The sequence below is a fragment of the Vulpes lagopus genome, chromosome 1 (assembly GCF_018345385.1).
Source record: "Vulpes lagopus strain Blue_001 chromosome 1, ASM1834538v1, whole genome shotgun sequence".
In the NCBI taxonomy this organism is placed as follows: Eukaryota; Metazoa; Chordata; class Mammalia; order Carnivora; family Canidae; genus Vulpes; species Vulpes lagopus.
The window spans coordinates 175,817,013-175,830,979 of NC_054824.1; the positions used below are offsets into that span (position 1 = coordinate 175,817,013).

Here is a 13,967-nt window from a genome sequence, read left to right on the forward strand (position 1 = left end):
CAGTTAGATGTGTACCCAGATTAAAGGAAACATTTTAAAGGACTAATTAGTCAACCCTCACAAAAGTAAATTAAGGGCCCGTGTTGAAACAGCCAAAGGAAACTCTAATACAGCACTGTAGCAATAATGCTTGGAGTGTATTCAAATGGAAAAGCTTGGGCTGGAAATACTTGTTTAGAAAAAGAACTACATCACTCCACCCTACTTCATCAAGTAATGCAAGCCATCTTAAACACTCAAGGTCTGACCAAGCAAGACGTATTTTATTAAAACCTCTTTCAGCCTGAACCGATCATATCCTTGGGAATAAACAAATTTTATTCACTGAGCAAGTAGAAAGGATTCTTGATTACTACTATAGTTCTTTAGTGTCAACTGCTTTCTAGGTTAATGCAAAAAGCTCAGAAAAGGATATCAGATAAGGTAAAAAGCTTTATTATTCAGGATCAGCTCAAAGTCTGACACTGACAGAGGCAGGGATAATTATTATCTCATTACATTTGACCTTTGGCACCCATTTGAGGTACCAGTTTTCCAAGTGGGACATGTTACAGCCGGTAAACTCTCAACACAGTTTCTGTCAGCCACATTTACCCCAATTTTACTCAGTAGAGCTGTTAGATGTTCAAGGATACAAAGAATATACTGATCTACTTTAGTTATCCTTTTTTCTCCCCTCATTGGCTTTCAAAGCAAAAAGATAGGTAGCATTATTAGAAGATATGGTCATTAAATAACATCTTTCCACAGCCTATCATTAAAAAAAAAAAAAAATCAAACACTAATTATAAGTAGAGTTTCTAAATATTCAGTTAATGCTATAGAGTGCTTTGTATCAAAAACAACAATTTTGTGGTTTCTCTTTATTTATTTTTCTCCTTGGATAAAACCATAGAGAATCCATTTTTAATCCACACACATAGTTCTGGTTGGTACAAGCTTAACTTACAGTAATCAAAGGAATTAAAATTTGTCATTAAAAACAGATTTTTAAATTATGACAAAAATATGAATAAAATCTACATATTCCTCAGGGATATGCATAAAATAAATCAAGTTTCATGATCACTAGGGGATTCCCTCCCAAAGACACAGTACATAGAAGGTACATGAAGCTGTGTCTATGAGGTTATAAAGGGGAAAAATAAAAAACAACAGTTCATTTCAAGATGATTGATATGTAACTGGTGATTAAAGAGAAGATGTTCAAGACATTTTACACATTATTAACTTAGAATCAATCTAAACACCTTCTATATTAGATATTTAGAGAAATTTCCATGACTTTTCAGCTCAGGGCTATGCTAGTGGGTTATTTTTCATGTATATGAAGAGAATCCAAAAAAATCAAATTAAAGTCAAGAATTGTTTTTTGGGTTCTGGATTTTTAGTTCAGAGTTATGTTCTTTTATAAAAGTATCAATAAGATATCATTATTTTTTTCTTAAAATCTGATGACTTATATTCTTAAAAAGTTGCAGCCCCTAGAGAACTGAATTCAAGTTGAATTCAAACCCCAACTTTAATGTCTGACTACTGATTTTATGAGTATCTTTGTCTAGTAAATGGCAAAAATTGTAACCTCTTATAGAACATGATGTTGGGTTGGTACCATAATAAATTGCTTAGTAAAAAGAGAAGAACCTTAAGTCTCAAATGGGAGATATATTTTGGGGAAAAAAGACAAGTAAAGGTTTCTAGTGTTGTTCTCCTAGTTTCTCCAAAGGGGTTGACATTGATCAACTGCTCTTAAAATAAAGATGATTTTAACTTAAGAGACTGTATTTTTAACACTGAACACTGAATCAAGATAAATGTACTTATCTGGTCACATTTTTACATATGCTAAAAAAACAAAACAAAATAAAATCCAAAAGTGTAGTGAAAAGATTATATAAACTTTAAATGAAACTATATTTGTTTGAGGCAGCACAGATTTAGGGCTCCTCAGCAGAAGACTTCTTCAGCAATTGGCCTTCACAGACAGGCCCCCTGCCATGACCAGCAGATACTTTCCACTGTGCACCTACGGTCTCAGAATAGCAAGAGACAAGTCTTGCTTTTTGCCTCTATGAGCTGGGATGTCATTATTGTAGGGAAGAGGCATAGTTTAAAAAGTGAAGACTACTTGTTCAAAAAGTTACAGAGTGACAAACTTACTTTATGGAATTTAAACACAGCATTCATCCCGAGGAAGCTGCATATAAGCTATGGTAGAAGAACCAGAGTAGGTAAACTTCAGAGTTGAATGGATTTTCTCTGAAAATGAAAAAACGGTAACTTTCTTAAACATCAGAGTTATAGAATCACTCTGTTGCATTTTTTGTCTTGTTTTAATGGGCCAAAGTTCAGTTAACTCACTCAGATTAGATCTATAATTCTGTTGACTGTTCAGGACTGCAGTAGTCATCTTGGGATTTTCTATGGAAGTATGTACAGATTTTCCTCATGGAGCTGGGAGTAATAGTGACCTAGAAAAAGAAAGTGTAGACTTCAGAGATTTTCTAAGATAAAGTTAAACCTCCTACGAGGAATCAAAGGTTATAATAATCCTCCTCTTTGAAATAAGGGAGTAAAGGAGTAAATCACCACTCCAAATTTACAAATAGGATAGCGATTCAAATGGCAGCTGTTACTCTTTTCTGAAGAAATCTACTATCATCATGCACATAAGAAAATTCTTTTAAAGAAACTTTAGCTTCAAAGACTGAAATTATAAAACCAGAAATATATGAGGCCAGCACACTTATTTTTAAAAGCCTTTAAAATTTACACATTAGTGAAAACAATTATTCATTGAAGTTATTTTTCTGCTAACACACAGCTGAGACTCATTCCTCTACAAAAAAAAATAAGAATTTTGGTTAGGGGCAAAAACAGATACAGTGATAATTTTGAGAGAAGAAAAGAAAGACTCCTTATATTTGGGTTTTCTTTTCTTTTCTTTTTTTCATGTTCTGTAGTAAGGTCTTGGTTGGGAGTTTGTGTTCAAAGTAATCCTTAAAATATTTCTAATTTATTTTCCCTACAATTATGGGATAATTCATGGCTTCATGATAGTAGGAGGGGGATATGAACACTTACTAAACTAGAACTGGCCTGATGTTACCCACCTTCTGCCTTTTAGATTCTTGGATTGGATTTTAATCATTCTACCACCTTCTCCTTAACACAGAGCAAGAGCTACTATGAAGCACAGCAGAACCTTCCTTAACCCATCTCACCTTAGCTTGCAAACTGATTACCTGAAGCTTTCTACTTCTTTTGACGGGTGCCCATACTCACCCAATGCTCACAGCTACTTCCCCCTCCACCACTTAATAATGAGTCACTTGCTTTCTAAAGTTCACAAACCTATTTTTGCCAGCAAAACATGTTTTTGAAATTAACTTAAATATTATGCCGGTCAACGAAAGGAGTCCAAAAAAGTTAAGTGAGACCAAGCTGAATGTTTAAAAAGTATAGATATAAGTGAATTGCCAAAAATATTGGTGTAAGATGATTGTAAAAGAAAGCCTGGGGAAAATCATGAAAATCTGGAAGGATTCTGCATTTAAATTGCTTTGTAAGTATATAAGTTTCACTATATTTTAAATAATCATAAACTATAATTACAAACTGGAAATCTATTTATGGATGTTGGCAACTTGCCCATGAATGTCAGCTTTATCTATAAAAAGGGGAGGGAATCTATAAAAAGTTGTTGCCAGGGGCTGAGGGTTGGTGGGGAAAATAAAAAGAAAGGCAGGGGTGGGGTGGGGAGGGAATAATGTTAAACAAAGAGGAAGATATCATTGAATTGATATACTAGAGGATGATGAAGGCCATGAGGAATTAGGCAACAAGGCTGAGGGGTATGGACCGTAACAAAAGGAATTTTTTAAAAAGATGTATTTATTTCAGAGAGAGAGATTGAGAGAGAGAGAGAGAGAGACAGAAAGTGAGAGGACGCACCAGGGCAAGTGGGGAGGGGCAGAGGAAGAGGAGCAGACTCCCCACCAAGCTTGGAGCCTGACCTGGGCTCGATCTCACAACCCTGAGATCATGACTGAGCTGAAATCAAGAGTCAGAAGCCTCATGGACTGAGACACCTAGGCACCCCTGGACCTTGACAGAAGGCATTTTAATGGGAGCAAATAGGGTTGCTAGATAATAAAACACAGCAACACCCAGATACATTTGAATTTCAAACAAATAACTTTTTAGTATAAGGAATTTTTAGTAGAAATATGTCCCATGCAATATTTGTCCTGAATTTTTATGTGCTAAATCTGGCAACCCTAGGTATATAAATATGTTTATTAAAAAAAAAAAAAGAAAAAAAAAAGAAAGAAGGAAAGAAAGCATCCTGACTTCTTTTTATTTTTTATTTTTTTAATTTATGATAGTCACACACACAGAGAGAGAGAGAGAGAGGCAGAGACACAGGCAGAGGGAGAAGCAGGCTCCATGCACCGGGAGCCCAATGTGGGACTCGATCCGGAGTCTCCAGGATCGCGCCCTGGGCCAAAGGCAGGCGCCAAACCGCTGCGCCACCCAGGGATCCCGCATCCTGACTTCTGAGAAGGGACTTGTGCCTGACCTCTTCAAGTTAGGGCATGTATCTTCTCACTGGCCCCTTTCTAGTTACGAAACATATCTTCCCACTACAGCTGACTTACCGGACCTGGAGAAGTCTTTCCGCTCTGTCTCCTGGAATTGGGGGTCTGGGAGGATGGACTTCGTGGAGATGAATTCTCAGCCTTCCGTTTGGCTGCCATGGCCAATAACCAGTTTTTATTCTCTGGGGAGCTATTCTCTTTGCCTACCACCTCAGACCCTTCTCCACAAGATCCCAAAGGAAGAGGTAGTGTTCCACAGCTTTCTGAAGCATAAGGACTGGCAGGAGAAGGAGGCTCTGAAATACTCATACTAGCTCCTTCAATCTTGCTTGGTTTGGTAGGAACTAGAGAGTCCTTACCAAGGTCTTCCTGGTTACCAGCAAGGCAGCACAAATCCAAATGTAGCTTTTCAACTGGGTCATCAAGCTCAGTCACACAGTTGCAACTCTTCACACACTTCTGTTTCACACTCTCCAGACAACTTGAGTCTAGCCTCCTCTTTACTCGATTTCTAGACTCTGAGCAAGCCACTGCTTGGGATGATTTCAGACTCACAGGAATAAGGGCTTTTCTTGGAGATGTGATCTTGGTCTCAGAAGCCGGTGGAGTGATGGGTGGTGACGAGGATGGTGTTCGGGTCATCCAGTTTCTAATGGACATCTTGAAAGATGAGGGTGGTTTTGGAGAGACAGAGGAAACAGAGCCTCTTCTGCTGATGGGAGACCGAGATTTGGCAGGAGGGGTTTTAATAGAGAATGTGGGAGTATTTGAAGGAAGAGGGAGGTCTCCTGCACAGCTTGGCGCACAAGCTGCTGATGATGGGGAGGAAATGGATGGACTACTCTTTACTCTGGGGGCTTTGGCAGGAGTACTCTGGCTATTTGTCACTGTTACTGGGGAAAAAAACAAAATAAAACAGAGGGTCACAAAAATCAGAAGTGAAAGTCATAGAAAACTCCTGAATTCTCAAGGAAAATTAGAGCTAACTTACTCATATAGGGATGGATTTCCCAGTGAGTAGATTACACAAATCACTGGATTCTTACCACACCCTTGCAGCATTTTCCTTCCCCTTTCCTAACAGCCTCCTAACTACTGTTGTAAAACATACTTACAAAAATCTAGAAAATACAGAAAAATTAAAAGAAAAATTTCAAAGTATCGCGGTAAATCACTTTTAGCATTTTTCTATACTTGTGCATGTAATATATACATTATACACCTTAATTTTTTTCTATATGAAAATAAGACCATAATTTGTATACTATTTAGTAACATGCTTCAAGTAGATCATGAACATTTCTCACATTAATATAGACTTATATTGTCATTTTTAATAGCTAACAAGTATTCTTAGGTAACAGTAAGACATTCAAGGTTATTAATATATTTTGTTTTCATAAGCAAAGTTGTCATTAGGATTCCTGATAATACTTTTGAGTAATGCTAGGGCAGAGAGGCACTGCACAGTGGCTCCCAAACAGAAGTGTATGGTCTAAAATTTGGCACAATCACTTACTATTGACTTGAACACAACTCTCTACCTCCTCTGCTTCAGTTTCCCATCTGATAAATGGAGAGCTTTTCATCTCCACAAGAAATAAATTACTTGTTAAGGTTATTAGGCCTCACTTGGTTTTCCACCTTAATTTACAAATGGCCATCTTCCACAAGCCAAAGGATACCAAAGAACATTTCAGAAACTAACTGCTTGCTCGCAGTAAAGCAAATCAGTGGATAGAACTCTTCTCTATGTGTCCTGTTTCTTATTTATAAGCAATGGCAAGTACCTGAGGCAAATTCATATTAACCTCATGCTTCTTTCCCCTTGGGCCCCACCAAAGACAACTCTGTATTTTCTTACTTTCCTTCTGAGCTTTTTAGATTTCTGAAATAGTGTTCCTGTCTCCAATAACAAGGAAAGGCCATCAGTTTATTTCTAAGTCACAAACTCTTTGAATTATAACTCTGATATTTAATTCAGTTTAATTATTGAATTGCATTTATATGCAATTGAATTTAGGATGAGCTGACATAAAAATACAATCTCTTCTTTTAGCTAGAATACAGATTAACAAGCACTAATTTCAGGCATTTAGTCACCCTGTATGTTCTATCCTGTGCTTTTCACTAATCAAGCAGCTTTGCCTTGAGACAGAGAAATTCTACAAATGGATTTTTGCCTAAAATTTCCGGTCAACCATATGATTAGAAATGGCCAAAGTGATACCACTCCTTCAACAAAGATCATTCGTGGAAAACCCTAAGGAAGTTAGTGACAGGGACCTGTCGCTGAGCACCTGATCATAGTTCTTGTACTCATGTTCTAGAACTTGATTAGTTATTATTTCAGAAGACAGAAACTTTCCCGTTGTTTCACTCAGTGCAGGTCAACAGTCACTGCACAGCCCCTATCCTATAGTAATCAGTTCCGTTAAAGTGGCCTGAAGGGTACAGTTAAAGCAGAAAGCCCTAAAATAGTATGGGTCTTAGAACATGCAGGTTCTAAGGCAGGATTAGGGAAGAAGGAAAAGCTGGGTCAGGGACAGCTGGAACTGGGCCAAGCAGATATCTAAGTTTCTGATACTTGAGTGGCAGACATCTGAAGTGTTTATTAAAGGTCAGCAAGGGATCTGATGTGGTGGAAAGCTAGGGCATTTTTCCTTTAGGATGTTAAAGTGAAGGAAGGAGTGGATCATGGGGGTTCAAAGAGAAGATTTTGTTAACTTTGAAGAGTAATAAAACTCTGGGCCAAATTTAAAACTTAAAAAAAAAAAAACAGTAACTAGATTAAGATAATAATAGTTCATGGTAAAAAAAATTCAAACAGTTACAGAGGGGAATAAGGTGAAAAGTAAAAAGTCCTCTTTCGAATCTTCTCGTTTTACTTGTGTTCTTGTGCATCCCACAATATTCTATATGCCTAATAGCATACACAAAAGTATATCATACCTTAAAAACCCACCAATGTATTACACACATACACCACAAACACATTCTGCCATTTACTCTTTTCTCTTAAAAGTGTTATCTTTTTCTCTGTATCTCTACAAGTACATTAGATGCCCTGCATTCTTTTTAACAGCTATACAGTATACCACTATATTGATCCATTGACTTAATACAACATGCCCTCCAGCACATCATCTACTGAATCTCCACTGACCCTAAGCATTGCATGAGATCAGATGACACGGTAGCGTAGACTACATTACTGTCCTAAAAGCTTCCTGAAAGTCAGTTCCTTTGAGGAATTACAGATAGCTTACCAATATCAGTCACTTTGGAGCGTCTCTCTGTATAAGGGTTTGCCATCTGGCCTCACTCTACCTTTTCAGTCATATCATGTACTCTGCTACTTTAGGATCCTGTTACCGGAGACTACTCACTGCTTCCTGAAAAAGCTGCACACTGTCACATTTCTGTTTTTGTTCATGTGACTTTCTTGCCAAGCCTGCCCTTTCTTGGCCAGGCAAAAATTCTCATGTATCAGGCTCCGATGACATCGTTAACTTCATTGTGAAGAATCCACAAGCTTCTTTCATTGTGAAGAATTCACAAACTTCTTTCCTGCTCTCCCACAGGAAGTAGGTTCCTTTTGTTTATACAGCTAGGAATAATGCTTATAAATGTACCAAAGCTTTTGTATCTGCCTCTTGGACTAGACTGTGAGCACCTAGTGGGCAGGTAATGATGATTTACTCATTTTTAGGTCTAGTGCCCCTGTAGTACCCATCAAGGAATTATTAAACAATTTTTTGTTAAATGTCATTACTGCTGAGAGGGATGATGGTGAGGTTCCAGGCATCAAAAAACAGACTCTAAGTATTCTGCTGACTGGTAAGACTACAGCCAGCACATGAGATAGAACAGGTAAGGTTTCCTTCTCTTTAAGATAAGGACAATCATCTTTGTCAGTCAATAATGCCTAGACCAGAAGTTCTCAATCCTGGCTACAAACCAGAATTACTTGAGTTTTATAAAAATACAAGTACTTGGCCCCCATCCCAGACCTACTGAACAAACCTCTGCGGACGCAGAAACTTTTAAAAAGCTTCACCACTGGTTATAATGTACAGCTGGGGTTAAGAACCAACCATTCACCTTGACAGTGCTGAGATTGCTGGCTGAAATAGTGAAATAATAGTAAGTGATAGAGCAGGTGCTGGCTGGGAAAAGTAGGGCATAGGGAAAGGGGGCTATGCCTTGGATTTAAAGCCTTATGGCTGGTGTGTTTTTAAAAAGGCCAGAAGAGAAGACATGAAGCTCAGGACAGCAATGAAGGGTTGGGTAGCAATTAAGGCTTAAAAAAGCTGGGAAAACAGAGGACCATAATTTTCAAAATGGCAATGTGATTAGCAGCAGTCAATCTGTTTCTGGAAGGTGGGTTATAATGGGTTGAATAGCCAATGTGCCAGCCTTTGGCATTCACACATGGGGTTGGTCTATAGACGTCTTCAGAGTAACTCTAGCAGCACCCAGAAACGGAGAAATCTACGTTGGGTCTTGAACTATGCCTTCCGGTGTTGGGTTCTAAGGGAGACAGTACTGTAAAGTGCTTCTAAGAATGTGATTTAAAAACCCAGACTGCAAGTGTTTGAACTCTGGTTCTACTACAGCTTCAAGGCTGTGTGATCTTAGGCAAGTTTAACTTCTTTGAGCTTCAGTTTTGGTTGTTTGGGGAACTAAAGAAGATAATCACATAGGTCCTTAGAATGATTGTGCCAATACTCAATACTGGCTAAATGTTGTTGTTGCTATTATTTGGGTTCAAACATGGTCAGCATGTGTAACTTTTTTTGTGACCTGGCTTCCAAAACTAACAATAATTAGTAGCACACTAAAAATACTTAGTTAAGCAACTCACTTTTCATTAATACTCTTAGAATGTTACTCCAATTAAAATAGAAATGCCACCTCTGGGAATCTATTTTAACGGGATGGAGGAACCCTAAATTCAGAAAAAAAAATCACAAAACATTGGAAACAAAATGTTTCCAATTATAAGAGAATAGTTGGATAAACTATGGAATATTTACTACTGGACTACTTTAATTATTTTGCTGAAAGGTAACATAGAAAGTTCTTAAGACATCATGTTCAGTGAAAACATCCCCAAGAAATCCAAATGTATTTACAGTATAACACAACTCTGTTAGGAATCTCTCTGCGGAAAAAAAAAAAAAAGAAAGAATCTCTCTGTGAAAAAGGAGGAAAATCTCAAAAAGTAACTTAAAATAAATGTTAATTAAAACTTTTTGTGAGTGGTGGGAACACTAATGGCTTTTTCCTCATAGGATTCTTTTCTTTTTCCTTTTCCAAAATTAGTGAGAGATAAGTAAATATAAAGACAAAAGCAGCAAATAGATATCCACGTTCATGAACCACAAGACTTAATGCATCATTAAGATGGCAATATTTCCCAAACTGATCTATAGATTCGATGCAATCCCTATCAGAATCCCAGGGGACAATTCTGCAGAAATTAACAAGCTGGTTTTTAAATCTGTATGGAAATATAAGAGACCAAGAATAGTCAAAATCAAAATAATCTTAAAAAAGAAGAAAACTGGGGGACTCAGACTTTCCAATTTCCAAACCTACTACAGAGCTACAGGAATCAAGTCAATGTGGTAACAGGATAAAGATAGATGTATACATCTATGGAACAGAAATGAGAATCTAGAAATCACCCCTTGCATTTATGGTCAATTGATTTTTGGCAAGGGCATGAAAACAATTTAATGGAGTAAAGAATAGTCTCTTTTAAAAATGATACTGAGAAAGCTAGATATCCATAGTGAATTTGGATCCTTACCTCACATCATAGACAAAAATAAACAAAATGGACCAGACAGCCTTAAAACTAAAAACCTCCTAGAATAAAACAGAGGAGTAAATCTTTGTGACCTTGTGTTAAGCAATGGTTTATTAGATAGAACATTAAAAGCGCAAATGACAAAGGAAAAAACAGATAAATTGGATTTCAGCAAATTAGAAAAACTGAGTCAAATGACATCATTAAGCAAGTAAAAAGACAACCTACAGAATAAGAGAAAATATTTTCAAATCTTATAACAAGGGACTTACAGCGAGTATATAAAGAACACTTAAAATTCAACATTAAAAAGACAAATAGCTCAATTAAAAAGAAGGGCAAAGGATGTGGAGAAGCATTTCTCCAAAGAAAATATACAAATGGCAAATAAGCACATGAAAAAGTGCTCAACATCATTAGCCATTAGGGGAATTCAAATCTAGTGTTCACTTTGGCGGCACATATACTAAAATTGGGAAATTCAAATCTAAACCACAATGGGATACCGCTTCATATTCACTAGGAGGGCTATCCTTAAGAAGATAAACAATAAGAAGCACCGATAAGGATATAGAGAAATTAGAACCCTCATTTTAGATGTTGAAAAATTCTAGAATTAGATTGTGTTGATGACTGCCTAACACTGAATATCCTAAAGTACACTGCACTGTATACTTTAATGGGTGAACTTGTGGTATGTGAATAGATCTTCACAAGGCTAAAAAAAAAAAAAAAGAAAAAAAAAGTAGAGGAAGTAAAAAGTAACAGCAGTTTACTGTGTAACTCCATTCTGAATAGAAAGAAAAACCTAAATCTTGATCAAACCAAAACTGTAATGCTGTATTGGGAAGATACGGGAATATGGAGTATACAGAGGTTTGGTAGTAGTGGGGACACAGAGAGCTAAATCCTTATCTCACAAAGTTAAGAAGTCAACAGATAATGTTGAGAACTGCAACAAAGAAATGGAAATGCACAAATATTACTTAGAGATATAGACATATGTATCAAAGAATCAGCTGAAAGATTTGACAAGGCTATCCCTGAAAAAGGGGAACTGTGGGACAGAGCCTCTGGGGACTGCTATTTATCTTATTCACTGCTGTAGAACTAGTTGACTTGTTAAACTATGATGTTAATAAAAAAGAATTTTTTTTAAAGAGAAAAAAACAAAAACCAAAAATAAAGGCATCAAAGTCTTTATTGAAGTAGCCTTAGAACAAAGGACCCCTCTGGAGTCCAGTTCTATCTGGTTATAACAACTTGTAAGAGACTAAGCAAGTACGTCATTGGAAAAAATGAGCATATATGCAGACTTATCTTCAACTCCCCATTACCTTAGGTCTTGATGGCTAACATAACGTGAGCTGTTAAGCTTGAATTTCCAGCTTATTAATATATATTTATTGATAATATCAGAAACGCTTCTGGCTGGCTGGCTCAGTGCTTGGAAGATTTTTGCTCTTGAGGCACTCTCCCACCCTTCAACACTGTCTCTGTCAATTCATGGTTATTACAAAATCCACATACGTGATCTTTCTAATACCTTGCTTGCTCATTCTCGTGGCCTTCTACACAGCCTGTCCTTCCACCCACTCAAGCCCCTTATTCCTTGACCTTATTACTACCAACCTGTAAATCCTCCATTTTCTCAATTTCAATCACCATCTATTTTCCAGCTCACTTTTGTGAGCAATTCCAAATTCCAATTACAAAAATCCTTCATCCCTAGGGGATTCTCAATTCATTCATCTTCCCCACTTTGACACTGTCTCCCCAGTGCCACTATATCCTCACTTCTCTCCTCACCCAGTTTCAATCCTGTTATCAGTCATAATAGCCAACTTCTCATATCTACACTCAATTCCCTTGGCCCTTTGTGGATTTAGACAACATGCCTGGCTAAATGCAACTCCCCACCTACAGTGTACCTGTACCTGGGCAGCAGACACACAACCATGCTGACTGCTCACTTTTAATTCATAGCCACTAGCCTAAAGTTGACCCCCTGCCTGACAACCATATTTCCCTGGTCCATTTACTCTTCTTTTCTCTGCAGGCCTATGTTAGACTTTCTTATCTCTCCTCAGATCTCGACCACCTCCTCCCTCATCCTTATTTTCTGTTGATGATCCTGATTCCTACCTAAGAAAACAGAAGCTATCAACTTCTACAGATCTGATTATCCCATCTATCCACCTACCTTCACTGTGCTTGTACGTTCTACTTTTTCTCTAATTACTATGGATTAACTTTCCACACTCCTGGCAAAAACCTACCCTTCTACATGTGAATTTGTTATCATCTTCTCACACTTGAGGATACTGCTCCAGCAAACTTCCCTGCATCAAGTTTTCTCATCTTTATAGGACCCTTCCAGTCACATAGAAAATGCTATATTCCTATTAAAACAAAACTTCAACACTGCTCCTTCCTTCAGCTACCGCATTTCTCTCCTTTCCTTTCTGGCAAAACTTCCTGAAAAAGTCCTCTATACATGTAGTCTCTGAGTTCTCTTCTCTGATCCTGAACACCCATCAGACACTGATAGTCTGCCAAAACTGCTCTCACTAAAGTCATCAAATAATCCCCACACTGCCAAATCCAAAGACCAATTTTTAGCCCTTGTCTTACATGGAACGCTAAAAATATCTGACCAAATTCATCCCCCTCTCCATTATTTACTCAACTTCCAGGATACAATACTCTCCCGGTCTTTCTCTATCTCTGGTTGTGTCTGTTCCTTCACTCCTCCAATCTCCAAACACTGGGGTGGTCCAAGGCTCAGATCCCATACCTTTTCTCCTTTCTTAGCTATCACTTCCTTCACCTATATGATGGTGAATCTCAAAGTTATAGCTCCATCCCTGAACTACAGAATTAAACATCTAGCTGCCTCTCTGACATCTTCATTTGAATGTCTAATAATCATACCAAACAATATATCCAAAAGGAACTTTGGCATTCCCTCCCAAACCTGTTTCTTCTGCAGTGATTCCTGTCTTGGTTAATGGCAATTCCATTCTTCTAGCTTTTCAGGTCCTAAAACTCTGAAGTTATCCCTGGTAGCTCTCCCTTACATCCTACATCTGATTCCACACTACCTTGTAAATATATCTAGAACCTGGGTGATTTATTACCATATCTTTTGCTACCCCTCTGTCCATATCACCATCACTGCCTCCTAGATTATTTCAAATAACTTCAAAATTAGCTTCCAGCTTTTATACTGATCCCTTTACAATTTGTTTTCAACACAGGAGTAAAAACGATCAAGTTAAGAAAAGTCAGATCATGATACTCCTCTATTTAAAACCCTGCAATAGCTTTTTGTCTGTTAGAATAAAAGCCCAAGTCATATAAGAACCTCATTTTGCACTACTATTCTCTTCCCTCTCCTTAGCTTGCTCTAGCCTTCATGTCAAGCCTTCAGAGCTTCTGTACTTGCTTTCTGTCTGCTTGGAATGTTCTTCAAAATGTCCACCTGGGTCACTATTTCACTTCCCTTACTCAAATATCATCTAAATATTGAGTTCCCCTGGGCACCT

The 13,967-nt window shown here is 37.6% G+C and overlaps 1 protein-coding gene across 4 annotated transcripts in view; it reads right to left on the reverse strand.

Moving 5' to 3' along the window:
* Nucleotides 1–420: 420 nt before the first annotated feature.
* The window catches only part of DTL (denticleless E3 ubiquitin protein ligase homolog), a 43,037-nt gene continuing 29,490 nt past the window's right edge, over nt 421–13,967 (reverse strand). For 2 of the 4 annotated variants that reach the window (XM_041769259.1, XM_041768989.1), the window contains exons 14-16: nt 4,662–5,494; nt 2,362–2,471; nt 421–2,259 (exon numbers count right to left, since the gene is read on the reverse strand). In XM_041769259.1, coding sequence (XP_041625193.1) covers nt 2,373–2,471; nt 4,662–5,494 — 932 coding nt within the window. In that variant the 3' untranslated portion in view covers nt 421–2,259; nt 2,362–2,372. Of the gene's footprint in view, nt 2,285–2,361; nt 2,472–4,661; nt 5,495–13,967 lie in introns of all 4 variants that reach the window. The other 2 variants (XM_041769076.1, XM_041769170.1) reach the window with 2 other exon arrangements.